Here is a 25,750-nt window from a genome sequence, read left to right as displayed (position 1 = left end):
GCCGCCACTGAACCCATTCCACCTTAGTATGTGACAATCGTAGTGATAATAGTGCAGAAGACGGCTCTTGGATTATTTCATAACTAGAGGTGCGAATTCTAAAATAGCTTATTCTAATAGCAGAGTTATTAATCTGAAGCACTTGAAGATACTCCTCCTATTTACTGTTTTTAAATGCATCTGCATGCGGATCATTTTTTTTTTCTAGAAAATTTCAGGAGAAGAGAATATTATAATTATATTTTTTTATTAGTTCATTTTATATCTCCTAGTATTTATTTGGGAAACATAAAATTAATTACATCCTTCGTGGCTTTATTTCATTTATGCATTTGCTTTATGCACAGTTTCGCCTATCCTTTCGTTTGTTTCCCCCCCCCCTCCATTTTATTTTCATCTCACACGCTTTATTGTAGCCTATGGCATACACTGCATTATGTCTTTAGATACGAATTACAATTAAAGGAATGAAATAAACCTGCCCTGTATTATCATGATTATTATATTACATTAATGAATATTAAAATAAAAACAATCAGAATTCTTTTTTTTTTCTTTTCAAATTAACCAATAAATAAAATGCAAATTGCAAAACGTAATAGCACTATTTACAACTTTACAATTACAGTTTACAATTCAATAAATAATATCATTATTTGTTGATTTATTTGATTTTCAAGGCATTGGGACGAGAGTAGTACTGCAGATAATTACCACACTGTTTCGCGATCTTAAACCTTAACGCTAATTGATGCTTGAACTAAAACTGCAAAGTTAAAAGCCTAGGTTTCTAGGGATGGGGATGAAGAAAAAAACACTTGTCCGCGTCAAAGTTCTTGTCATTAATAATATACCTAAGTATTGCTTTCTTTATTAGATATTTTTATAACTGGAATCCGATTATTCGTTGCTGGTGCATACCGTACTCATACGTTATCAGAAGTGTTATGCGAACTAAACTGTGCGACACTTATAACATGGATCTGCTCTTTATTAACCTCGAAAAAATATTCATTTAAGATTCGTAGAAGAGTTGAATATGAACGCTAACACAAGATCATTTCTTTCTTATTTATATTCTTGTGTCAGTTAGCCAGTCAGATATTCTTTCTTTGCAGTAACTGACTAAAATTATACAATTATCAATTGCGAATAATAGATATGTACAAGGGAAGCTAAATAAATAATAAAAAAGAGTAAATAGACAAATTAAATTGCTTAATTTATTGAGAAATTAGATTACTCTCAGAAGTTATAGAATTCCGATTCAATTTTATTATATAATATTATATTACATAATATAATAGTGGAATTTTATTACATTAATAATGAAAAGTCCTGTCCTTATAAGGACTGGCTTAAAGGGGAAAAGCGAGAATGCTTTTCATCTTCCCGTTATCTGTAGAGGACAGTGTAGGGATAAGGTGTTATTGAGCTATTAAAGCTCTGATCATGAAAAGAAGGTAACAACAATTGCCTCAGTTAGAACTTCATTGGCTACAGCATTGCCATCCATTACCCTTCTAGAGTATTAATTACCCAATAATGAAAAGTCCTTATAGTCCTTATAAGGACTGGCTTAAAGGGGCGAAGCAAGAATGCTTTTCATATTCCCCGTTATCTGTAGAGGACAGTGTAGGGATAAGGTGTTATTGAGCTATTAAAGCTCTGATCATGGCAGGAGGGTAACAGCAATAGCCGAACCTCAGTTAGAACTTCATTGGCTACAGCATTGCCATCCATTACCCTTCTAGAGTATTAATTACCCAATAATAAAAAGTTACATTGAAAACTTCTTTTATAGAAAATATATATGTTCTATTTATAGCTGGATCAGAATTATTTTTAAACACTTCTATGTTTTCTATGTTTACTTCCAAAAATTATAGAAATTATGTTGCGATTTATGAATTAATAATTAATTTATACAGATTTTTAAAATAAAGGGCTTATTTCTATTATAAGTTTATTTAAAGTTGGTTGCTTCTCATACAGCTGCCTTAAACATTATTTCCTTGTATTATTATTATTATTTAAAAATCATACAAAAAACAAGTCCCAGAAGACTTCTTCTACCTGGCTGCCTCCCCATCCCTTTTCTGCATGATCTATAAGATAAAAACGATTTTATTAATTAGAAATCAATTTTAAATAATAATCAAACTTTCATTACAATAATTAAATCAAACATTTAATGCTAAACTCCAACCAAAAGTTCCCCCCAAAATGCCTCTAATATGTTATGTATTAGTAAATTGAAGAGGTATGAGATCCCAACTAAGAACAATCGACCGTGAGATGCAGTGATTAATACTCTTGGAGGGTAATGGATGGCAATGCTGTAGCCAACGAAGTTCTAACTGAGGCTCGGCTATTGCTGTTACCCTCCTGCCATGATCAGAGCTTTTTATAGCTCAATAACACCTTATCCTTACACTGTCCTCTACAGATAACGGGGAATATGAAAAACATTCTTGTTTCGCCCCTTTAAGCCAGTCCTTTTAAGGATTAAAGGAGATGCAATTGAAGAGGCTTTTGGCATTTGATGTGAACGGACGTATTATTTTAGACTGAGCCTGATTACATTGCATATTGCATACAAGGTTTCTTAGTAATCTCACATTGCACTGGCGCTGACACAGTTTGATTCCTACTGTCTCCTCCTCTTCACGAAATATGCAAGAGGTCAAATGGCCGGCAGGCCCCACCCGCAATGAGGACCGGTGGTGGTTTTATAGCGAGGTAGGTTTCTAAACTGTGACCAAGTGAGATACTGATACTCCTTTTCCCCAATTAGTAAGTCGTAACAAGACTAATTTTGCTAGTAGACCAACTCAGCCTACAAGACATTTGCTGGCAGGCTTCAAGCCCGGTGGGATTATTTACACTGCTGTCAACCAATTTCTGCTGGCAGGAAATCGCCACTTTGATATGGAAAACATCAAAGAGCAGATCCAGATCCTTAATAAGGAGCAGTCCCTAGATGTACTGAAACTCATAATAGGCAAGCTTGAATCTGACTGGCCGGGTTTCATAAAACAATATATTCACTCTAATGATCAGGATGGAGAGGAGGAGGGGAATGAGATATCACAAGAAGAACTCATTGCTGCTCTGTCACCAAAATCCCCCTGTCAAAACAACTCACAGGGAGAACATTCTAACAAAAGAACTACAGAGGATCAGATGGATGAAGATTCACTAACACCAGATGTCCCGAGGAACACCGAAAAGATTCCACCTGTTATACTAAGGGACAAGGACAAATGGACCACTGTCACATCAGCCCTTAGGGAACATAAAATCTCATATTCCTGGGCTAAAAATCAAGATGAAGGAGTCAAAATCCAGCCAGCCTCAGTCACTGACTACAGACAGTTGACAAGACTAATGGATAACAAATCCTTATCACACTTTTGCTTTACCCAGTGAAAAGAATCTCAAAGTAGTACTTCGCGGGGTAACCGAAGGTGTCACCTATGAAGAAATCACTACTGACCTTATGAGTCGGGGCCTAACACCAGTAAAAGTGAGCAGGATGCTCAGGTCAGACAAACGGCCAATGCCACTGGTGTTCGTAGAAATTGACAATGAACTGACTGCGATCTGTGGCCTCAGAATTTCTACTGAGCTATTAAGGAAAAAGTCATCAGTTGGGCAGTGCCATAGGTGGCAAAGGTTTTGCCATGCCGAAAAACTTTGCAAGGCAAATTACAGGTGTTTGAAATCCAAAAAAGCGGCGTTCGAAATCCAAACCCCCCCCCCCCCAAAAAAAAAGGTGTTTAAAATCCAGACCGTCATGTGTACCAAGCCAAGATCCACACCGGCTAAATGTGCCAACTGTGGAGAACCTCACCCTGCCAACTACAAAGGATGCATTACACACCCAAAGAACCGAGGGTCAGCAAAAACTACCCTTCCAACACATTTCAGAGATGCTCAAGACAGCCGTGCAGATCGCACACTGGTCCAAATTATCTCTAGCTTGCAACTCAGGAAAGGATACAAATACCCAAAACTTATGCAGAGGCAGCAGGAACAAAGGCAGCTCCATCCCATAATCAAATAAGCTCAAATCTAACATCAGTATTAATTGCCTCACTAGCTACCATGTTACAAGAATTCAGCATGGCAAATCCTTCACCATCCTCCACGAAAAGATTCCTACAAGGTATCCACTCAATTCAGACAGCCCTCAATAATGAATAAAAGAAAATTCTATCCCAACTCTCTCATGATCACTGCATGAAACGCCAATGGACTGACTAACAAAAGTATAGAACTGCAAGAGTTCACTCAGAGACACAATCCTGGCATAATATTAGTAAATGAAACACATCTCAGGCCAGCTAATAACCCCAAGTTACGGAACTATAATATGTACAAAACAGATAGACTCACCATCAGTGGAGGAAGAACAGCCATATACATTAAAAACTATCTAAGCCACAATGTTCTGACCAATCCATAAACCAAGAACCTAGAGATAACAGGCATTGAAGTTCATACCAACAATGCTGGCAGTATCAAAATCTATGCTGTATATAATCCACCCAGCATTCCATTACTGGTATCTGACTTGGACATCATTCTCGGCTTTACAGACTCCATCATCATGGCTGGTGACTTTAATGCCAAACATATAGACTGGAATAGCTCCACAATCAACGACAAAGGTCGAACTCTAAGCCATTGCTCAATACAAAATTCTGTTGTTGTAGCCGGACCCACAGAGCCCACCCATCACAGCTCAGATGTACTCGACTAATGAGTGACCACACCACCGTTCAACAGATCCAGGCTGATCGAATTCATCTCCGAAAGCTTCAACCGGAACCTCCACACAGCTGCGGTCTTTATAGATGCTGCGAAGGCTTTTGATAAGGTGTGAAATCAGGGTCTTCTCTACAAGCTCATCACGTTCAATACGCCTACTATTTTAGTTAAAATAATTCACTCATACCTCAAAGACAGATTTATGCAAGTCAGAATAAATGAAACTGTATCAACCAGACGCAAGGTCCTGGTGTGAGTGCCGCAGGGCTCACTCCTGGCCCCCATGCTGTTTTCTATCTATATAGCTGATATCCCTCAAAACTCCAGCTCAACAATCACTGCGTTATATGCAGATGATACTGCATTATTAGCAAGATCTCTCAGCCCCAAACTAGCCATCAAAAGACTCTAAAGCAGTATTCACACACTAGAGAAATAGTTGATGGACTGGAGGATCCAAGCAAACCCACAGAAGAGTTTAGCCATACTAGAAAGAAGCCCCCAGATCAAGGAAGTTATACATTTACTAGGAGTCAAGATCCCATGGCAGAATACAGTCAAATATCTCGTCGTAATGCTCGATAAAAAACTACAATTCACCAGTCATATAAAACACATAAGTTCAAAGACAACCCAAGTAATTGCACAGCTCTACCCCATGATCAACAGAAAAAGTAAACTGGGACACTCAGAACAAACTACTCATATACAGGATGGTAACACGCCAAGTCATCACTTACGCATCTCCTGCATGGAGTCATCCCTTGAACACAAATATTTAAAAGCTGCAGAGAATACATACAGAACAAATGTCTGAGAATGAGTTTGTATGCCTCCATGGTTTATCAGAAACTCCTAGATTCACAGAGAAGTCAACATTCCCTACATCGTATCCCTCCTTCACGACCTAGCTGAAAAGTTCTTCATCAAGACAATTAATCATCCGAACCCACTGATCAAGCAAGCTTCAGACTATAATGAAGCAGACTTCTGCAAATACAAAAGACCCAAGTCAATTCTATGCTCAGCTGAACACAGCTAATCTCACTGCCCTTTCAGGGCGAGCTTAAAGCTCAATAATTTCTCCACTCAAAGAACTTTCCTTTTCAGACAAAGGGGAATATAAAAAGCATTTATGCTTCACCCATCAAGCCAATATCGTTCTGCGTTCTGCGAAGATGCAATTTCTCCGCTAATTGTCAATGGTGAAAATTACACGCCACATCTACTGTATGTAACATATTGATATAATTTTAATTAATGAATTTAAGTTATGTAGAATAAGTAATGAAATATGAATAAAATGCAGAATAAGTAATCTTGTGAATATAATTAACAACAATAATAATAATACATTATGTAGGTTTAATAAATAAATACATATAATTATTATATCATGTTATTATTTTTGTTGTACTGCGTGCGTGTCCCGAAGCGGGTGGGGAAGGGTCAAAAGCAAAATTACCATATTGTGGGTTTTCGCAATATGGTAGTTTTTGATTTCGATTCCCTCTGAAGTTTTGCTGCCTCCCAAATTTCTAGCTGTTATAACAACGCACGATTTCCTTTTCATGCCTGCCTTCCTTAGCTTATATCTTACATCAACATGTAACGAATACGGAGCTATCCTCTCGCATGTGCTTCTATTATATTTCTTGGCTAAAGAAAGTGCATGACTTTGTTTCTACTAATCCGTTCACGCGATGCACGCATATGATAGCTGTAATACGTTATTGTATACAAAATGGTATAGAATGTGTGTGGAAAACTTATTTCTCGTTTATGGAGAGTTTAAAGTTGGTAAAACACATCCTTACTTGTGAAATTTATATAATAGATACTTTTTAATCAGTAATTCTTTTTAAACACGTCTTCGAGGAAGGGGTAAGCTTCTTATGGAATCTATTAGGATAATATTATTACTACTTGTTATCGTCAAACTATAAAGATGAAGGTAAGTCATTCTTTTATTATTTTCAGTCAAATGTTTCTCCGTAACAGAATTAAGTAATCTTCGAATCTTAACGCAGTTAACAGTCTCGTCGACTTGTTAATCTGGGTTCAGGATGGTTAGATGTTTCGCTTTTACGTGTAACTCTATTTTCTACATTTTATCTTGCAAAATGTGAACTTAAAATTACTGCGATCTGAACAATTTTTATAAACGAATATATTGGGATGGTTAATAGCCGAAGTCTGTACAAAATGCCCGTGTGAACAATTGCGTTTTACATTTCTTCAATGAATTTGAAATCTTCATTTATTTATTTTAGTTTTCTTTCCCTTTATTTTTACCCCTTAAGCGATCGTAATATTAACCGGTTATCCTAAATAAGCACCTAAGACCGAAAACAGTGTGTGGATGGGGGGTTTAATGCTTATAGTGTAGTGACTGATTATTATTTTATTTTATTTTTTTGGCAGAATGACTGAAGTGATAGCAACCATTTCACACCTGCTAAAAGGACGTAAGTTAGCGGATTTTGTATTAAGGATTTCTGTTAAAATATTTTTAACATTATGGTGTTAACGAGGATTCTGGAAATCCAGTTTTATTCAGAGAAAGGTCGGGTTTTCACATTTTTAATTTGTCTGTTACAATAAATTAAATAACTACCTATTTAAGATCATTTACCATCGTGGTTCTTCCGTTTTGTGACTTATTCCCATATTGGAAAACAGCTTTTGTACCTCTCCCACACTTGTGGTGAGTGTATAGCTTCCAAGTTCAGACAAGCGGTTCCACGTCCCATCATATGAGTGAGGATGAAATCGTCGCACGTGATAACACCATCTCTATCACAATCGATAGCAAATCTCTTCATGTATCCTTTTAAGCTTAGTTCGGAACAGTCTCTTCGGACAGCACATTCCTCGTAACCTATTACCGAGAATAACAAATGAATAATATTAGGAATGCGACATTGGATTGATTTGAACAGTTAGATCAGAATGGACGAATTGTACTGGTTTTTAGACAACAAAGCAGGGGCGAATGCTGGTCTTGAAATTCACGCTAGCTCTTGTTATCATTCAGGGAGTGAGAAGTGTGATTGAAGTCTGATTAGGGGAATAATGAATTACTGACCATTTAAAACTATATATTTGGAAATTTTTGTACATTTAATCATACAAATACAACATTTATTTTACAAATGATATTCTATCTTTTTCAATTTAGCTACTTGAATACATACAAATTCTACCCTACGGTTCTTCTTTATGAACTGGTCAATAACATCGTCATAAAAAGTTGGTTGTAACTTAATTTTCCCAAGCAACACGCGCACTTGTAAAGGCTGGCTAGAGCTACGTTGACTGCGTATGGCCTGTGTTTAAGCAACAGAGTGAGACGACGTGAAATGGCTATGCGCCGCATGAAATCACAGCGCTGCTGCGAGGACCTGGAAGCTCCTACAACCGAGCAAGCCATGGTGACTTTGACTAGACGAGCAAGCATCGGCCTTCGATACACAACGCAAAGCTCAATTATTGCAGCGTAAGCTTAAGACGTCTTCTGTCTACAAAAATAAAAGCCTAAATGGAATGCTTATAAATGCATGCATTTATTAACAAATAAATATTACTTCTTTCTCAATTAATGAGCTTGCGCAGCAAGCATGGAGAATTCGCCCCTGCAACAAAGTAACCTCGACGTAGATTAAGCAGCCTTTTTTTACATACAGTTCATGATTTTTATAACATTTAGAAAATTTTATAAAAGTAGTATTAATATTTTAAAAACATATTTTTAAAAAAGTAATTGAATTATTTAAATTTTATAATAAAAACAGCTATTATCTTCTTATTTTTTTTTTTTTTTCGACGCGCGTATCTTGAAGCAACCAGGATATGTAGCTTGAGGGCTACGTTTTTGTCCACTGCGCCACGAATTTCTCTCAGAATGATTAACGAAAATCACAAAACAATAACAACAAAAAAAGTTAATATTTATTCAGAGTCTTCGTTATATTTCTTGTACGGGATCTTGTGCAACCCTTAAAGGCGACTAGATGACACAAGTAATTGACATAAATAACAAACAGTGTAGGAAGCATTAACCGTCTAGCCAAGTTACTTGGCCGTGATAGGTCATTGAATCCAAAACAACACAAACATTTAAGAAATGAGATAAAATAAGGTCTGTAATCTTTAGTTTACTAAGACGTTTGATGTTCAAGTGAGCACTTGTTAGGCCTAACTCCCCCTGCAGATGTGCTATTACCATAGTGAGAAACACCGAGCTGAGATACGAGAGCGCGTAGATGGAACAACATTCTCATTCAGAACCATGACAAAAGGTTGTTGTACGAGTAACCAACAACTGAATGAATACCACGTTTTAACTGCCAATTTATCTCTACTACATCGCCAAAGAGAAAATGAAACCGACAGCTTATTTCTAATAATAAATTTTTATCTTTCAAGCAATGTCCATTATAATTTGGTGTTTATCTTGTTAAATCCTTATGGTTTGAAGATATGGATATATATCCCCATTATCCGCTAAAGATGATTAACATAAAGACAAAGCCGATAGATGACCCAACCTTTTTTCACTACTAATAATGGAACAGAAACAATTATACAACAAGCTATGCTGTACCTTTTAGGCCGAGCTCCTCTCCAGGACTTCCTGCTTCCTTCCAGTAAGCTTCTGATATATAAAACGGACCGCAGTATTTAGTCCCATCGATTAGACTACAGATATGACTTTCAACGCACGAAGAAAAAAAACCCTAAAAAAGTGGGTTTAAATTAAGAAAATAATTTTATGAACTGCTATTATCAGAATTTTCATAGTTTTAATTAACATTTCTTTAAAAATAAAAAAATGCCTTAATAGCATTTAATATTTTAACATTTAATTTAACACTTTTTCGATAACTAATATGAACAAATCTAACCCCACTTCATAATCATGAACTTTGAAAGAAAGCGTCGTTCTTACCGAATTTGTTGAGGGTTTGAATTAAAGAATCTGATATTTGCTAAACTACAGACCAACACTAGCTGGAAACACTGTTTATATGAATTTGTTTTAATAGCATTACCGATTTTCATTTCTACCATAGAATAAATTCTTTGAAATATTTGAGTTTTATATTTTATATGATTTTTTCTGTTTTAATATCATGTTGATTTCAAATAGGTAAAAAATTATAAATAATTCAAAATCATTAAAACTGTATTTAAAAATAAATATTAAAATATAAAAAACGATGAATTTTAATAAATCAATTGCTAAAATATTTTAATATTAATGAAATATTTTGAAAAAAATTAGCTAAAAACTTTTTTTAATAGAACACCATTAAATATTTAATATCAGATTAAACCATCTCTTATGTATAAACTGATGTCTGGTGTGTGGAGGTGAGAACTTCCAGGATAACAAATGGCAATGCTGTAGCCAATGAAGTTTTAACTGAGGTTCGGCTGGTTACAGGAAAATTCATCGAAAGACAATTCGTTGAAAAGGCAATTTCATTGAAAAACAATTCACCGAAAATTTTAAATTTTCGATAATAATGTTATGGTAAAAGTAATCCATTTAGAACAAAAACTGAACCATGCAGACAGCTTCTTGTACCAACAACTTCTACAAAGTCAGAGTGTTTTGTGATACAGTACAGAATTTGGACACATTATTTCTTTGTCGCCCCGAATATAGCTGAACTGAAAACTGGAACGGTTCGACATTTTCTTGTAAAAGTTTCAAATAGCGAATCTGAGTATAATTCATCCCATAATAATTGCTGTATTGAAATCGCATATTACTACTAGCAACAGTAATAATAATGAAGCCCGCGTAGTTCAGTCGGTAAAAACGAAGCCGTTTAGTTAGAAAGACCTGGGTAGTTGGATCCCATTTACGACGCGCATAATTTTTATCATTCCTATTCTGCTAAAGGTAAGTTAGCAGGCATAATATAATATATATATACGGCTGGGCTTTTCTTCCGGAAACAGGCAAATCAGTCCCATGAACAGACATGAAACAGTTATCGGACAAGAAAGACTATAAGAACCATATTGTTCTATAATTTTTCCCTATGAAAGTAGCATTGTAATCTCCTTATTCACGGTTCAGGGTTTGTTTTAAATGGATCAATTTTCTCATAACATTTTCGAAAAAATGTAAACTTTTCGGTGAATTGTTTTTTTTCTATGAATTGCATTTGCGACGAATTGTCGTTCGATGAACTGTTCATTCGATGAATTGCATTTTCGATGAACTCTCCGGATACCGACCTACCGAAGTTCCTCTTACCAACTGTAGTAGCAAGATGAGATTGCTCTATATTAAGCTAGTAACGAGTTCAGTAGTTTGAATCTGAGAAAAATAAATTATATTAAGACATTTATAAAAATAATATACTATAATTATTTAATAAATAATTTAACATAGTATAATTATTTAAAATAATAATATAGTGTAACATATTTCTAGTATAATTGTATACTGCTTACACACCTTTCCATTTCTTAAAAAATATATAGATATCAATTGATTGTGAACTGAAAATCGACCGTGAGATGTGGTGATTAATGATTAATGCCCTTGGAGGGTAATGGATGGCAATGCTGTAGCCAATGAAGTTCTAACTGAGGATCACTATTGCTGTTACCCTCCTGTCGTGATCAGAGCTTTAATAGCTCAATAACACCTTATCCCTACACTGTCCTCTACAGATACAGATAACGGGGAAGATGAAAAGCATTCTTGCTTCTCTCCTTTAAACCAGTCCTTATAAGGATTTGAGTAGATTGGATTGTCTGTTTCAATTAGTGATGGTTAATTCATCGTTATCGACAGTTTTTTTTGTCGGGGAAGGGATTAATTCTGATCTAGTTTTGGATTTGTCTATCTGAATATATTTCAGTTGATGGTATGCAATTTTATTCGTGCGGCAGACAGTACTTTCATTCTTTCCTAATGGGTGACTTTAATTGTTGAGGAAAACTAAACCTTTGATAAAGCTCTCGTCCTGATTCGAAAGCTGGGTTAAGTGCTTGAGGCGAAATGGCCAGATCGGTTACGTTTCGTGTAACCATTTCAGGCCCCTGACTTTGGATCAAGATATCTAAACCCCCTCATTCACATCCCAATCCATTTCCGAGACATCGCAAGCAGGAAATAGGCTATGAAGGATTCCAAGAGGTCAATTGAATATGCACAGAACAAGTCAAGTGCGCAAACTGCTGCAGTCTACATTCCGCTTAACCACAGAGGATGTACCCAATTCTATTAAAACGAAGATTACGCGACATACTCCACAAAAGACCTATCATCCGAGATGCAATGACACTCAAGCCCAAAACCTCAGAAATTCTGAGATTCAACGAGGGAATCATGTCATATGCGACAGTATAGCATCGACAAAAATGGTACGACCCGATTCTCAAGAACGTAATCCCGACAGTGCCGCTTTAATGGCAACCACATTGAGAGAAATGCTAATTGAATTTAACATGACTAATCTCCCAACTGTAGATGTACTCAAACGATCATATCTATACTCTTCGATGGCTAGCTCCAAGAAAAAACCCAATTCATTGCAGATCGTTCGGAATGTGAAGTTTGGGAAGCAAATTATTAGAATTGCAAAAATTTGCAGCACATTACCATGTTGAAGTCATCCTCATTCTTGAAACACGTCCTGCTGATAAAAGCAAAATTTAAAATTTATGCCCTTTATTGTAATGATGCCAAAAGAGGTGGCATCATCATCTTAATCAGATGCAGTCGGTCTGAGCTCAAAAGCTCACCTTTTCTCTTACTTTTTAATTTCTTTATACACATGTTTACACAAACACAACATATTCAACAAAGCCAAATTAGATAAGCCTCTCCTCCAACTATAAAAAAAATAAATAGATAATAAAATAATCTTATTCTGCCTTAAAGTACATAAATTCACTGATTTACCAACCCGATCAAAAATTTTCCCAAATTTCTTTCAATAAAGAGAAAATTTGGGAAAATCAATGCGACTGGCAGAGTTCACTATTCTAATATAAATTATATTCGTCACTCAGATTAGTAATCAATTATTTTTAGAATTGCAATTACTAATAGTGCAGTCACTATTTATGATACTTTTTTTTTTTTGGCTTGATGGGTGAAGCAAGGATACTTTTTATGTTCCCGTTATCTGTAGAAGAAAATGTATCGATAGGATGTTATTGAGCTATAAGTTCTGGTCATGGCGGGGCAATAACCGAGCTTCAGTTAAAACTTCATTGGCTACAGCATTGCCATCTGTTACCCTCTGGAATATTACTAAAAATCTCCCATGATAATTGTTCAATTTCAACTTTAATGACTCCAAGGGTGAAGCAAGATGCTTTTCATATTTCCCGCTGTCTGAAATGGATACAGTGAAGGAAAACGCTTATGAGAAGTATGCTCGCACTGAGAGGGCAAGGGGATTATTGATCATTTCTTGAGATTATGATGGCTTTAGGTCTTTTGTGTTTGTACAGATTCGTTTCATCATAGTCAGCAGCTTGTTGCACCAGTAGATTGGGATGTATAGACTTTTTTGGAAATACTTTGCTGCAAGAGACTGAATGAAAGAGTAGATATAAGGGATGTCGATGTCCCGATGAAGTTGAACATCTCTGACAAACCATTGGGAGTTCAGAATCATACGTAGGCACTTGTCTTGCACTCGCTGCAGTTTGAGGATATTAGTATCGGCGGTATGGCTCCATGCTGGGGAAGCATATGTGATTATAGGGAAAATCATCAGTTTGTGGAGGAGCAGTTTGATTCTGGTGTGTAATTTACTGTTTCTGTTAATTAGGGGATGGAGCTGGGCGATGGCTTTTGATGCCTTTGCACACGAGTCCTTGATGTGGTGGTTGAAAGTTAGTGTAATTTACTGTTTCTGTTAATTAGGGGATAGAGCTGGGCAAGTCTTTTGTCCAGCAGTACACCAAGGTATCCGACTTCTGTTTTCCAAGGAATTTTGGTGTTAAACAGGAAGATGTCCCCTGTACTGTTCTAGAGAAGAGCACGACTATCCTCATCAAGGGGTTTACTTGTAATCTCCAATTGGAGAACCATTTTTTTAATATTTATAGGTTTTATTTGAATTTTATGGTGACTAAGTGTGGGCGAAGAGATCTGGTTAGTATCGCTGTGTCATCAGCGTAGAGGGCCAAGATAGATGACATTGGGTTGTATGGAATATCTACCATAAATATCGAGAACAGAATTGGGGCCAGTAAAGATCCTTGCGGAACTCCAGCCAGAATGCAGCGCTTGGTAGATATAGTTCCATTTATCTTGACCTGCATAAATCTGTTGCTGAGGTATGATTGGATCAACTGTACATCTGTAGCGGGATGTGAAAGGCGATGAGCTTGTGGAGCCGACCATAATGCCACACCTTATCGAAGGCCTTTGCTATGTCCAGAAAGACAGCTTCAGTAAGTTGATGCCAATTGTAGCCTGTGGTAATGTATTCAGTTAGTCTCTGGATCTGTTGAGTGGTGCTGTGATGTTGACGGAATCCAAATTGGTCATTTGGGAGGATATTCAACTTATTTACTGTGGATCGGGGCCTGGTGAGGATGACCTTTTCAGCAATCTTTCCCAGGTTTGAAATCAGGCTAATGGGATGATAATTTTGTGATAGATGTGGGTCTTTGCCTGGTTTATGAATGGAGGTTATATAAGCAGTTTTCCACGAGGAAGGGAAATATTGGAATCTAATGATCGCGTTGATTATGTTGATAAGGTGCACAATGGCTCTGCGAGGTAGCAGTTTAATAACTTTATTAGTGATGCCATCTGGACCAGTAACTTTTTTGTTGTTAACGTTCTTAATGATCTCGTAGATTTCTGCTGGTGAAGTAGGAACGATCTGATTAGTACAGGCATCAGGAAGTTTTAGTACGTGTCTGACATGAAGATGAATTTTATACAAGTGGTTAAAATTTAAGTTTTGATAAGCAGGACTTTCATAATCGACACTGCCCTTCTAAATTTTTTTGCAATGGTTTCTGCCTTCTCTGCATCCGTGTGCACAAGACCCAGGTCCGATTGTAGAGGTGTAAGAGATTTATCTTTGTTTCTGAGGTTCCTCAAGAGTCCCCAAATAGAGTGATCAGCAGGTGAGAAGGAAGCCAACTTATCTTCCCGCAGCTAATCCCTGTGGGCCAATCGTTATTTATTTATTTATTTAATTTTGCTAGATGGGTGGAGCAAGAATGCTTTTCATATTCCCCATTATCTGTAGAGTACAATGTAAGGACAGGGTGTTATTGAGCTATGATCATGACAGGAGAGTAAGAGCAATAGCCGAGCCTCAGTTAGAACTTCATTGGCTACAGCATTGCCATCCATTATCCTCCCTGGGTACCCATTTTAGTCGCCTCGTACGACATGCATCGGCTGCAGTGGAGCTATTCTTATCCCGGCCACCACACGGGATGGGCAAATCGTATTACATAAATCGAATATAAATTTTAGACTATACAAACTATGATGTTCTTTATTTCGTTTAGACTATATGTTATTTATATAAGTTCTTTCAAAAAAAATTACTCTCACCACTTAATATATATTTAATAATTATTTCTAATTATTATAAATATAAAAAATTTTCAAATCGTGTGCCTTTTGAAAAAAGTATTTTCGCTAGGCTCACCCTCTTATGTTGTCTACAAGTAAATATGACGCTAATTGTTTTATATTACAAAATACAAATAGTCAAAGAGACTTACCAGACAGATGCAGTGTAAACATTCTCTAGTCACTTCTGGCATTTGTAATCTTGGACTAATTGTCGGATCTATAAAAGAAGTGGATTATGCAGCAAACTGAAATGTTACAGATCCCTGCTGGCAATTTTTCCCCCTTTCAATATACAGTAAGTTCCACATTATAAGTGAAACTTTATACGTAAATAATTCGAATAAATATTATTATATACTAATATAATAAAATATGGTCTATTACGACCTACTATTGTATGCATGAATGTCAACTGCTTATCTATGCAGTCGATACAATATTGAGAGAAAGTTCTCTAGAATCATTAGGTTAGCGAATATAATAACTAAAAATAAATAAATTACCATTAAAAATAATTTTAAAAAATGAAAACAATAGTTTTTACCATAAGCCTGTGTACCACGCTTGTTTGCCCACCAAAATGTGATGCACAGCGAAAGGGATCCCACTTCAAGGCACCGCCAGATGTCATTTTTGCCCCCAACCAGAAACACTTTACCACTTAATGATGTACTGCCCTCACACCTCCCAAATATGGAACACGGTTCAAACATTCATAAAATACAAAGAATCCTTAACAGAACACACATTATACTGGTGTTAAACGAAGGTAACATTAACACAACTAAAGCAATCATCATCATAACAACAATGTACTCGATTTGAACATACAGATGCGACAAAATCTACGGAAGGGAAACAGGACCAAACATACTCAGGAAAATAAACAACATATTAAAAGAAACAATCACCGATACCATAAACAGAAACAAAATAACAAAACACCAATGGCGGAAAATTAAAGACCAATGTAAAAATTGTATAGGGAAGCAAACATCGTATGTATAGGTAGCAACTTATTTCTTAAGATAAGATAAGATAATAGTATTGTATCAAATCAATATGTAACTTATGCTGTATAAAGACAAATGGCTGCTTAAAGTATTGTAAAGGATTTTAGGTGGAAATATCCTCTGAGCATGTTATAGTGTTGTACATGAAAATGAAATATCAATGTAAAACGTTTCCTTTGCATGCTATGTACATATTGTATATATATTTATTCTGAATATATATAGATGCTTTCGATTAATAAATATTGCTCAGTAGAAGTGGCGTTTGCACTTTACGTCGCTTGATCGCACGAAGAAAGACTTGTGGTTCAAATCTAGTCACCGACTAGAGGAACATTTGCTAAGATTTTTTCGACCGCTTCCTGAATTAATCGATCTATGGCGCAGACAAGCGGATTTTTTTCTCTCAGAAACTCGGTTTTTTCATCTCGTAAACTCAAGAACCCATACTGTTTTCAGACATTAAAAATATTGTGTTAGGGTTAGGGATCACGAGATGGCGGCACTTGTTAGCCGCCTTCTTCACTGCGTACCGATTAATTAGCGATAGATAGCCTTGGGCCAGCTATCTCTGATTGGCTACCAGTGGAGATTGAACTGCCCACTCAGTCTCCAAATGTTAGATAGAGCTAAAACGGCTTCGCCTATTCCCTGTACGGCAGGGGAGAATGCTGGTCTTGAAATTCACGCTTGATCTTGTGATCATTCAGGGAGTGAGAGGTGTGACTGAAGTCTGATTAGCGGAATTACCGACCATTTAAAACTATATATTTAGAAATTTATGTACATTTTAATCATACAAATACAACATTTATTTTACAAATGATATTCTATCTTTTTCACTTTAGCTACTTGAGTACAAATTCTACCCTGCGGTTCTTCTTTACGAACTGGTCAATAACATCGTCATAAAAAGTTGGTTGTAACTTAATTTTCCCAAGCAGCACGCACACTTGTAAAGGCTGGCTGAAGTTCACTGGCTAGAGCTTCAGCCAGCATTTTGACTGCATATGGCCTGTGTTTAAGCAACAGAGCGAGACAACGTGAAATGGCTATGCGCGCGCATGAAATCACTGTGCTGCTGCTGCTGCGAGGACCTGAAAGCTCCTACAATCGCGCAAGCCAAGGTAGCTTTGACTAGACGAGCAAGCATCGGCCTTCGATACACAACGCAAAGCTCAATTATTGCCGCCGCAAGCTTAAGATGCTTTCTGTAATATTTATTTGTTAATAAATGCATGCATTTTTATAAATGCATGCATAACAATCTTAAGTAGCATCGCAAGCATGGAGAATTCGCCACTGTTATACGGGAATAAAAGACGTTAGCTTTTTTTTTTTTTTTTTTTTTTTTTTTTTTTTTTTTTTTTTTTTTTTACGAGGAAAAATAAAATATAAATCAGTACTAAACATCAAAATAGCTGAATAATATACAGGATGAATTAAAATGCTACATTAAGACATGGTGAAGAAGGACTTAAAAATTGTAAAAGATATAAATTCATTGTATCCACAGTAATAGTAACATGAAGAAGACACCTACGTTATTAATTGGCATGGTTGATGTTTATCTACAGTAATACCCCCTCATTACGACGCTTCGTTTTATGACGATCCGCTCATACGACGCTGCATTCGCTTCTACTGCGCTTTTAGCGACTTCACGCTGCAGTGAATCAACTGTTGCTTCCGATAAAAAGAAGAATGTAAAAGAATAGTATATTGATCACTATAGCTGCTTAGAAACGTTATAAACCATTACATGCGTCTATAAGTAAAAGAGAAAAGAAAAAAGCCGGTGATTCGCTATACGACGGTGGTCCTAACGTGTCGTATGACCGGGGCATGCCTCTATAGTTGATTCTGAGTAATGCAGTATTTTACTGATATCACGCGCGGATAAAACAAGGTTGTTTTATAGGTTTTGTTACTTCTCCTTTGTGAGGTTAATAATATTAAAAAATAATAGGGAAAGTGGGCATACAGTAGTTCTAGGTACTTACCTGCGCTAAAAACTCCAGAAAGATAACGCAAATAAGCAAACCAAAGTAGAAATTGGGACAAATACTTCATTTTTAACTATTTCACTTATTATGGCAGCCTGTGATCAATGAATTCCACCTGTTCCTCCTTTTTTCATTCGGAAGCAGGACTTCCTATGTGCAATATTAACAGGAATTGGTTTTCCGGTGTATATGACACTGAAGCATCATTTACTTACCATATTTACTGGCAAGAAGCACTCTCAAAAAGAGCTCTTCCTTCAACTACCATAAGCGTTTGTAAATCTGTCGTTCACTTATAACTGTAAATGGTTTAAAATGTACAACAACATTTTTAAAATATCTAATGAAATTCATTTATTTTCGCAGTATGCAATTGACATTGCTGTTTGTAATCAGAATTTTCTACAGATGTGGTGAAAATGGCTAACGGATGCAGTTGAAAGTTCTTATAAATATTCCCCAGTTTAAGTAGAATATCATATTTTTGTTATCGAAATTAAAAACTATAAAAAAAAAGAAATAACACTGCTAAATTTGCTAAAATTTACCAAACCACAAAATATCCAACAAAATAAATGAATAATAATAATAAACTGCAATATAAATGAGTATTGGCGATAGATGGCAGCACTGAAACAGAATATTTTAAATACAAAAAAAAAAAAAAAATTAAATTCCTTGAGATTGTAGTATAACAAATCATCATTTTCGAAAAAGACCTTTTTTTTTTTTTTACAAAAAAATCAAAGATAATGTTTCGCCTAAAAGTGAATAAATTAAACGCAATTATCATGTGTAGTAAAATATATATATAAAAAAATTCTGTTTATTCCTTTCTGATTACATCTTACTATTTATTATTTTTTTTTTTTTGTTGTTCTCTGTTTGGTTTTTCTGCCCTATTTCCTTCCTTCACTAATGATAATTTTACATTATCACTAACAGATGGATTTGTTATCAGATAATTTTTTGACGTTATTATAAACATTTGAACTTGAAACTTCAGATGAAAGATACTGTCAAGGTTGCTGAATCTGTGTTCACGTTATGATTCGGGGGGGGGGGGGGAGTAATCTCTCTCTGATCAGTTCTTGGGAAGTAATATCCCTGTGACTCTCAGTAATCTAAAGCGAGCAATTCGTGCTTAAGGCTTCCTTCCACTGGTGCATTATTGGTAGTATAAACGAAAAATTAAAATTATTTTTTGTTCTGAACGTATTATTTTGGCTTATTTTCTATTTTTTTATGTTATCAGAGCTTCTATCCCTCTGATTAACAAGCTGCTGATAATAAAATCCTTGATAATGAGATAAAATATGGGGAGTGAGTAGATCTTCACTATCGGTTATTAAAGAAGTGGAAAATTCGTCCAAGGACTTGAAGCTTGTTTCAGTAAGTAAATATTTTGCCTTGAGATTAATCAAAATGCATTGTATTTTGGGAGGGAGTGAGAGAATGGAGATCATTAATGAGTTGAACAGCCTCTTACGTTTCATTATTATCAAATAAATAGTCACGGTTAGGTTAATCTGGACTGATTTTGGATTTTGAGGTAATCAGTTGTCCTCGCAATATGTTTCTCAAAAATGTTCAGTGAAGTAGATTTACTGAGGCCGGAAGGCTATACCGATACCGACCACAAAATATTTCGAAATCTGCTTTAATTCTTTCCAAATTATTTTAAATATTTGTTGGTTCTCGGTAAATAGTGGTGTTTTATTATTATGATCAATTTTATCTTAATAGAAGAGTAAATAGAATTATTCTCATTATTGAAATAATATAAATTTAGATTACAATTTTATAATAATTAAATAATTTATAATATATAAACAATGAATAAATAATTTTACAATAGCAATAATAATAAAACATATTTACTCAATAGATATCCTGTTTTGGCAACGGATAAAATATTTATTCTGCAACTAACAAACAGGCTGGCGTTTGTTAATACATTATATTATATACATAATATAATATATATAAATTAGGTTCAGAACTATATAAATACGCAGGAACAAGATTCAAAAAAAGACTCATTATTTTTAAACAAAATTTACTCAACTGGTATCCCCCCAATAGAATGGAAAAAAGCAATTGTGATTCCTATCTTTAAGAAAGGTAATAGAGATGACCCTAAAAACTATAGAGGTATCAGTATACTAAATTCCTGTTACAAAATATAGAGCAGAATCTTAAATAGCAAACTAATGAAATATTTCGAAAACTTTATTTTAGAAGTACAGAATGGATTTAGAAAAGGACGATCGTGTATAGACCCAGCCTTCTGCCTAAAATTAATAAAAGAGAAAAGAAGAGAATGCAATTTAGAAACACATATTGCATTTATTAACTTTGAAAAAGCATTTGACAAAGTTACAAGAAACATATTATTTAACATATTAAAAGAAAGACAAATACCAAATAATATCCTAAAAGCTATCACAAGTATACATGAAAATAATCAAATAAAAATAAGATTAAATCACGAGCTATCATATACGAGAGCGATAAACCAAAGGGTCTGACAGGGATGTCCCCTCCCAGCAACTCTTTTTAATATCTACTTAAATGAAATAATAATAAAATGGAATAAAAATTTACATCAAGGAATTAAACTTTCTCTTACAGTGAACTCGATAACTCTCCTCTTTGCCGACGATCAAATAATAATTACAAATTCTGAAGATAACTTACAGAAAGCTATTTTAGATCTAAATGAGATATCCAAAGATTATGGGATGATAATATCAACAGGAAAATCAAAAACTATGGCCTTTAAAGGACAAGATCCAGCAAGAACTAAGATAGTAATAGATAACAAGATCTTAGAACAGGTGAATTCATTCAACTACCTAGGATGTATGATCACATATGAAAAGGAAAAAGATATAAACGTAAAAATTACAAAAAATATTTAAAAATAACAGGTGTAATTAACTCTATATTTAAACCAAACCTAGTTCAAAAACAAACCAGACTAAAAGTATAAAATACCAGTGCTAATGTATGGAAGTGAAATCTGTACAATAAAACAAAAAGATAAACGAAGATTAACAACAGCAGATAATGAAGTTTATGAGAAAAAGTGCAAAGTATACCATATTTGATCACAAAAGAAACGAAGAAATTATGAAAGAATTAAACCAAGAACCAGTAATAGAAAAAATTAAAAAATATAAACATAAATGGATGGAACACGTTCAAAGAAGGAAAACAGAAAGATTACCAAAACAAGCCTTAAAGTACAAGCCATTAGGAAAAAGAAAACCAGGACGTCCTCTTAAACGATTCAACGATGACTTCTAAGGCCGGAACAGGCCATGCTAGGCCTAAATCTTTGAAACGCATGATGATGATGATGATGAATATATATAAATATAATTTTTTATTTAATAAAAAATAACTTTCCGGACAAAATTGTTTTTATTTTAAGAAAACAGAGATGCAGCATCCCTAAACACTTTATGGAAATTCTGTTGACTTACTGGAACATATCATTTTAAAATATGCGAAATCTTGGACGAGTACATTTTATGCGTGGAGAGTAAGTTTTTCATAATTTGTCGAGCCCTGTATACGAAGATATGAATCGCGTCACTCCGTAGGTTAAAATCCTGCGAAGTCAAATCAGATAAATGAAAGGCGTTCATTTTTTTTTTTTTTCGCGAATTATTCTACGTTGTGAAATTTCAGCATCGAGACTTAGCCTCTGAAATCGCGAGGGAAACACGACGATGCCTGATTTTCTTAATAGCAGACTTACTCTTACTCACATACTGTACTACGAGCCTCTTCTTCTTAGGGATTTAAAAGGCTTAGTTGGTTGTTTTGGATTTAAGTCCGAAGCAACCAAGACTTCAAACCAAATTAAAAGGCACTAAATTTTATTTCATTTTATATATTGTAATGAAATATTACTCATTCTTGAGACAATCTCTAGTTTATATTTAGGATACCTAGAACGCCACTGCTATTTAAATAAGGAATTACAGATTTCTTTTAAGATCTTAAGATGTCCTTTGAATATATCCAGGCTATGTTACTTAAAGCGCAAAGACTTTGAATGAAACATACGAGATAATAAGGCTTTAGTCGTAATAGAAACATAATTATGGATTGGGCAAAGTCATGACAAAGTAGGACAGATTCAACGTCTGAATAAAATAAACCCAACTCCCCCTCCTTCCCAAGAAGACAGTTTAGGAAGGCGGGAGGAGTAAGTATACCGTATTTGTGTGTCCTAAGAAAATTCTAGATAACTGTGAGGTGAAGAGATTTTGCACGACAACAATATAAGCGCTAATATTTGATTTTTTCAATTTTTTAAATAACCGACTTGTTTAATTGGAGTTAGTAAACGTTTGTTTGTTTGTTAAAAAAACTTTTTTTTTTCAATGCTTCTACAGTCTTCATTAGTTGCCATTCACTATCAAGCTCTTCATCACGCCCGTAGATATACATTTTCTCAATGTCAAAAAACTGACCATTGGCGGCTGGATTTATCTTTTCAATGGGGTCCAGATTACGCTGTACATCAATAAAAAGTGATTACGAATATTAAAATATTTAATTTTTCCACTTTTTTTCATTCTGGTAATCTTATAACGCGCGAGAAGTGTTTGAATAGTGAAGAATATATTTTCATTGGCTAATGCCAGTCGGATTGCGTGAGTATGGGATCGGGAGCGAAGAGGTTAGCGAACAGTGAGAGAGCGGAGGAAATAAAGAGAAATCATGCTTGTGTCACTGCATGTGACATGAGGAGAAGAGAAAAATATTAAACTCATATGTCTAACTCTCATGTTGTTATGTTATTCGGAAGAACGTACTGGAACACTAAATAAAAATTTATAAATAAATAAAAAAAAAATATATAGATATATATATAAAGTATATATATAAATAAAATATATCTGTATAAATAAAACATATATATATATATACTTATTATTTATATATATATATATATACAGGGTGTTCGGGATAAATTTGACATATTTATAATTAATTATATTTTTCCGTAAGTTACATGTATTAACACACACTTCTCTTCATTTAAAAGTTTGGACCCTTCTTCATTCATATACAAGATGTCAGAAAGGATGGATAGCTGGAACCCACCTGAATCATGGAAGAGAATAACTTGTATCATGATGATTCGTGCCCGCCATCAAAATAAGGATATTACGACTGCTGCCCAATGCTCCCTGAATACAGTAAAAACAATCAGGCATGAACTAGAGACTTGCAATGGTGACTACGAGGATGTAGCAAGAAGAAAGATCCCTAGCAGACGATCTGATTGCGTTCGTACAGCAGAATTCCTCGCAAATCTGCAGGAACAGGTGTTGAAGAACCCTGGCATTGGAATTCGGGCTTTGTTCGTGGAGTTGCTAACTGTAGTCAAGCCCTGGATAACAAGGGTAGCCAATGGTAGGCCGTATGTATGGCAGCAGGATTCGGCCCCTTGCCACACCTCTGGGAAAAGTCAAAAATGGTTGTCTGAAAATTTCTACGACTTCACCAGTCCAAATGTTTGGCCTCCAAACTCCCCAGACCTTAACCCCATGGATTATTTTGTACGGGGCGCAGTTGAAAAAGACACCAATCGCACTTCCAGTAATACAAAAGCCCAGTTAATGGATAAAATTAAAACAGTTTTTGCGGCCCTTCCCAGGGAGACTGTAGCATCAGCTTGTTCGAGGTTCCGAAGCAGAATTGAAGCTGTGATCGATGCTAATGGTGGTTATTTTGAGTAAATCTTGTTGATAGTATTGTCATTAACTCTGCCTGTAATGTTTTTTTGTCAATTCATTAAATTTAATAGATACAAAGAAGATTTTCTTTTTCCTTACGAAACTGTCAAATTTATCCCGAACACCCTGTATATATATATATATATTTTTTTTTTTTTTTTTTTTTTTTTTTTTTTGTGAGTTCAACGTATCTCATCATTGGCCTGTGGAGTAAGATAAGCTGAGATTCAGCAGATAGTAGGAGAGGAAATAAAGATAGAGTGCATAGTAGTAGAGTAGATGAAATAGGTTACAGCTGACCTGTTTTAGCTGTTGACGCCCCCAGGGGTGCTTCTAAAACGGTCGTTGATTTTTCACTTTTGAAAAGGAAAAATCCTGAAAAGGAAAAAAAAGGAGAGACTAAGCAAATTTAACAAGTGTAAATATATCTAAAGACTATGTGGAAGACAATTCTATAGAGGAATGAGTTTGCCGAGCAAACCCAGAACAGTATAACCAGGAAAAGAAGGGAGATGACCTGGCCCGGAAGACTCCGCCCTGAAAAGGGCTTCCACCTCGATGTTGGCCTTCCCAGTCCGGGTTTGTTCAGGTCAACCCCAACCTGGGGACAGAAAAACTTTCAACTGCGAAAGGACTAGACATACTTGTGGGTTAAACGCTGATCAGGAAGGAAGATCGAGATAGCGTCAACACCTACAACTTGAAGGTGTTATAGGTGCAGACACAACCGGATTCCCCCCTGTATGATCTGGCAGATGGTTGGTGGGTCGCACCATCTCCTCAGGAACCGCTCTTCACCCCGTAAGTACGTTTCCTGCTCCAGGAAGCGGCGGAGGTAGGCTGAGAGACAGTTGCTTACACGGAGATAGATGCGATCCTCCTCGTTAAGAAGGTGTTTTTTTCCTGATTTTCCAAATGTGATGTTTAATCATATTTATTAGGAAAATCAGGTGTTTCTTGTTTTTGGTTACTGGGGGAGGAAACTGTATCAAGGCTACTTCGGCGAATGTGAGCGCTGGGATCGCAAGCACCTCAGCCAGTCTATGCCAAACACGCTGTACTGGTGGGCAGTGAAAGAAGAAGTGCCCTACGGTTTCTACCGCGCCGCAGACGGGATTGCACGGTCGCGAGCTGTAGGCTGATTTTACCAGTTTCACGGGAGAATCGCCTACGGGAGTCTGCCATAGGCGATTCTCCAGGCTAAGTCCCGGTGAAATGGTTGTCCTCAGCTGTTTATTATGTTGGTGAACAGCACCTCTTCGTTTGTGCCCAGATCGGGCTTTTCCCAGTCAAAGTTGTCAAAAATTTTCCAGTACAGCTTGTTTGGGCTGAGCTGAAGTACTCGAACTCCATCCGTTTCCATTTTTTTTAAAAGTTTGCATATTGTGTAGTAACCACTCTGGCATTGTCTCCGCACATGGTCCGGCGTGGCCAGTGGTCCCAAAGTAGGGTAGGAAAAATCCTATGAAGTATTTTTAATCATTAGATTCATTTTTAATCATTAGATTCCATGAAAAAACACTGGTCACCCTGGCTGGGATGGCTAGTATAAATACTTTTTTTTGGTATTACGTAATTTCAATATATTGGAAATTAAAAGGT

At 35.7% G+C, this 25,750-nt stretch overlaps 2 protein-coding genes across 5 annotated transcripts in view; one reads left to right on the top strand and one right to left on the bottom strand.

The window, feature by feature from the left end:
* Positions 1-25,750, top strand: part of LOC150092185 (PI-PLC X domain-containing protein 3-like) — a 46,359-nt gene that overhangs the window by 2,031 nt on the left and 18,578 nt on the right. Inside the window, exon 1 of one of the 3 annotated variants that reach the window (XM_090415237.1) lies at positions 6,620-6,730. The exons of 1 other annotated variant lie outside the window; for it this stretch is intronic. The gene's annotated coding sequence lies outside the window, so the exon portion shown is untranslated. Of the gene's footprint in view, positions 1-6,619; positions 6,731-19,525; positions 19,779-25,750 lie in introns of those variants that run through there. One more of the 3 variants, XM_090415235.1, reaches the window with a different exon arrangement.
* LOC150092186 (invertebrate-type lysozyme-like) lies at positions 1,962-18,478 on the bottom strand. Of its 2 annotated transcripts, none has more exons than XM_090415238.1 (5): positions 18,384-18,478; positions 15,517-15,584; positions 9,383-9,515; positions 7,394-7,657; positions 1,962-2,108 (listed from the first exon to the last, which is right to left on the bottom strand). In XM_090415238.1, the coding sequence occupies exons 1-4, from the start codon at positions 18,451-18,453 to the stop codon at positions 7,437-7,439; spliced, it is 492 nt and encodes a 163-aa protein (XP_090271364.1). In that variant the 5' UTR covers positions 18,454-18,478; the 3' UTR covers positions 1,962-2,108; positions 7,394-7,436. The 2 variants fall into 2 exon arrangements, with proteins under 2 accessions (XP_090271364.1, XP_090271365.1); XM_090415239.1 differs by having other exon boundaries at positions 7,412-7,657.

This window comes from Typopeltis vanoorti, unplaced genomic scaffold, assembly GCF_054136105.1.
Source record: "Typopeltis vanoorti isolate ZY-2024b unplaced genomic scaffold, IOZ_Tvanoo_1.0 HiC_scaffold_24, whole genome shotgun sequence".
Taxonomy (NCBI): domain Eukaryota; kingdom Metazoa; phylum Arthropoda; class Arachnida; order Uropygi; family Thelyphonidae; genus Typopeltis; species Typopeltis vanoorti.
Note: the sequence above shows the minus strand (reverse complement) of the source record. Positions and strands in the feature narration are given on the sequence as shown.

Excerpts from the sequence above, each read along its gene's own strand:
- LOC150092186 (XM_090415238.1), bottom strand. The coding sequence starts at position 18,453 with ATGAAGTATTTGTCCCAATTTCTACTTTGGTTTGCTTATTTGCGTTAT. Across the intron at positions 15,585-18,383 it reads TTCTGGAGTTTTTAGCGCAG|ATCCGACAATTAGTCCAAGA; the intron begins GTAAGTACCTAG and ends CTTCTTTTATAG. Across the intron at positions 7,658-9,382 it reads AGAGGAGCTCGGCCTAAAAG|GTTACGAGGAATGTGCTGTC; the intron begins GTACAGCATAGC and ends TCTCGGTAATAG.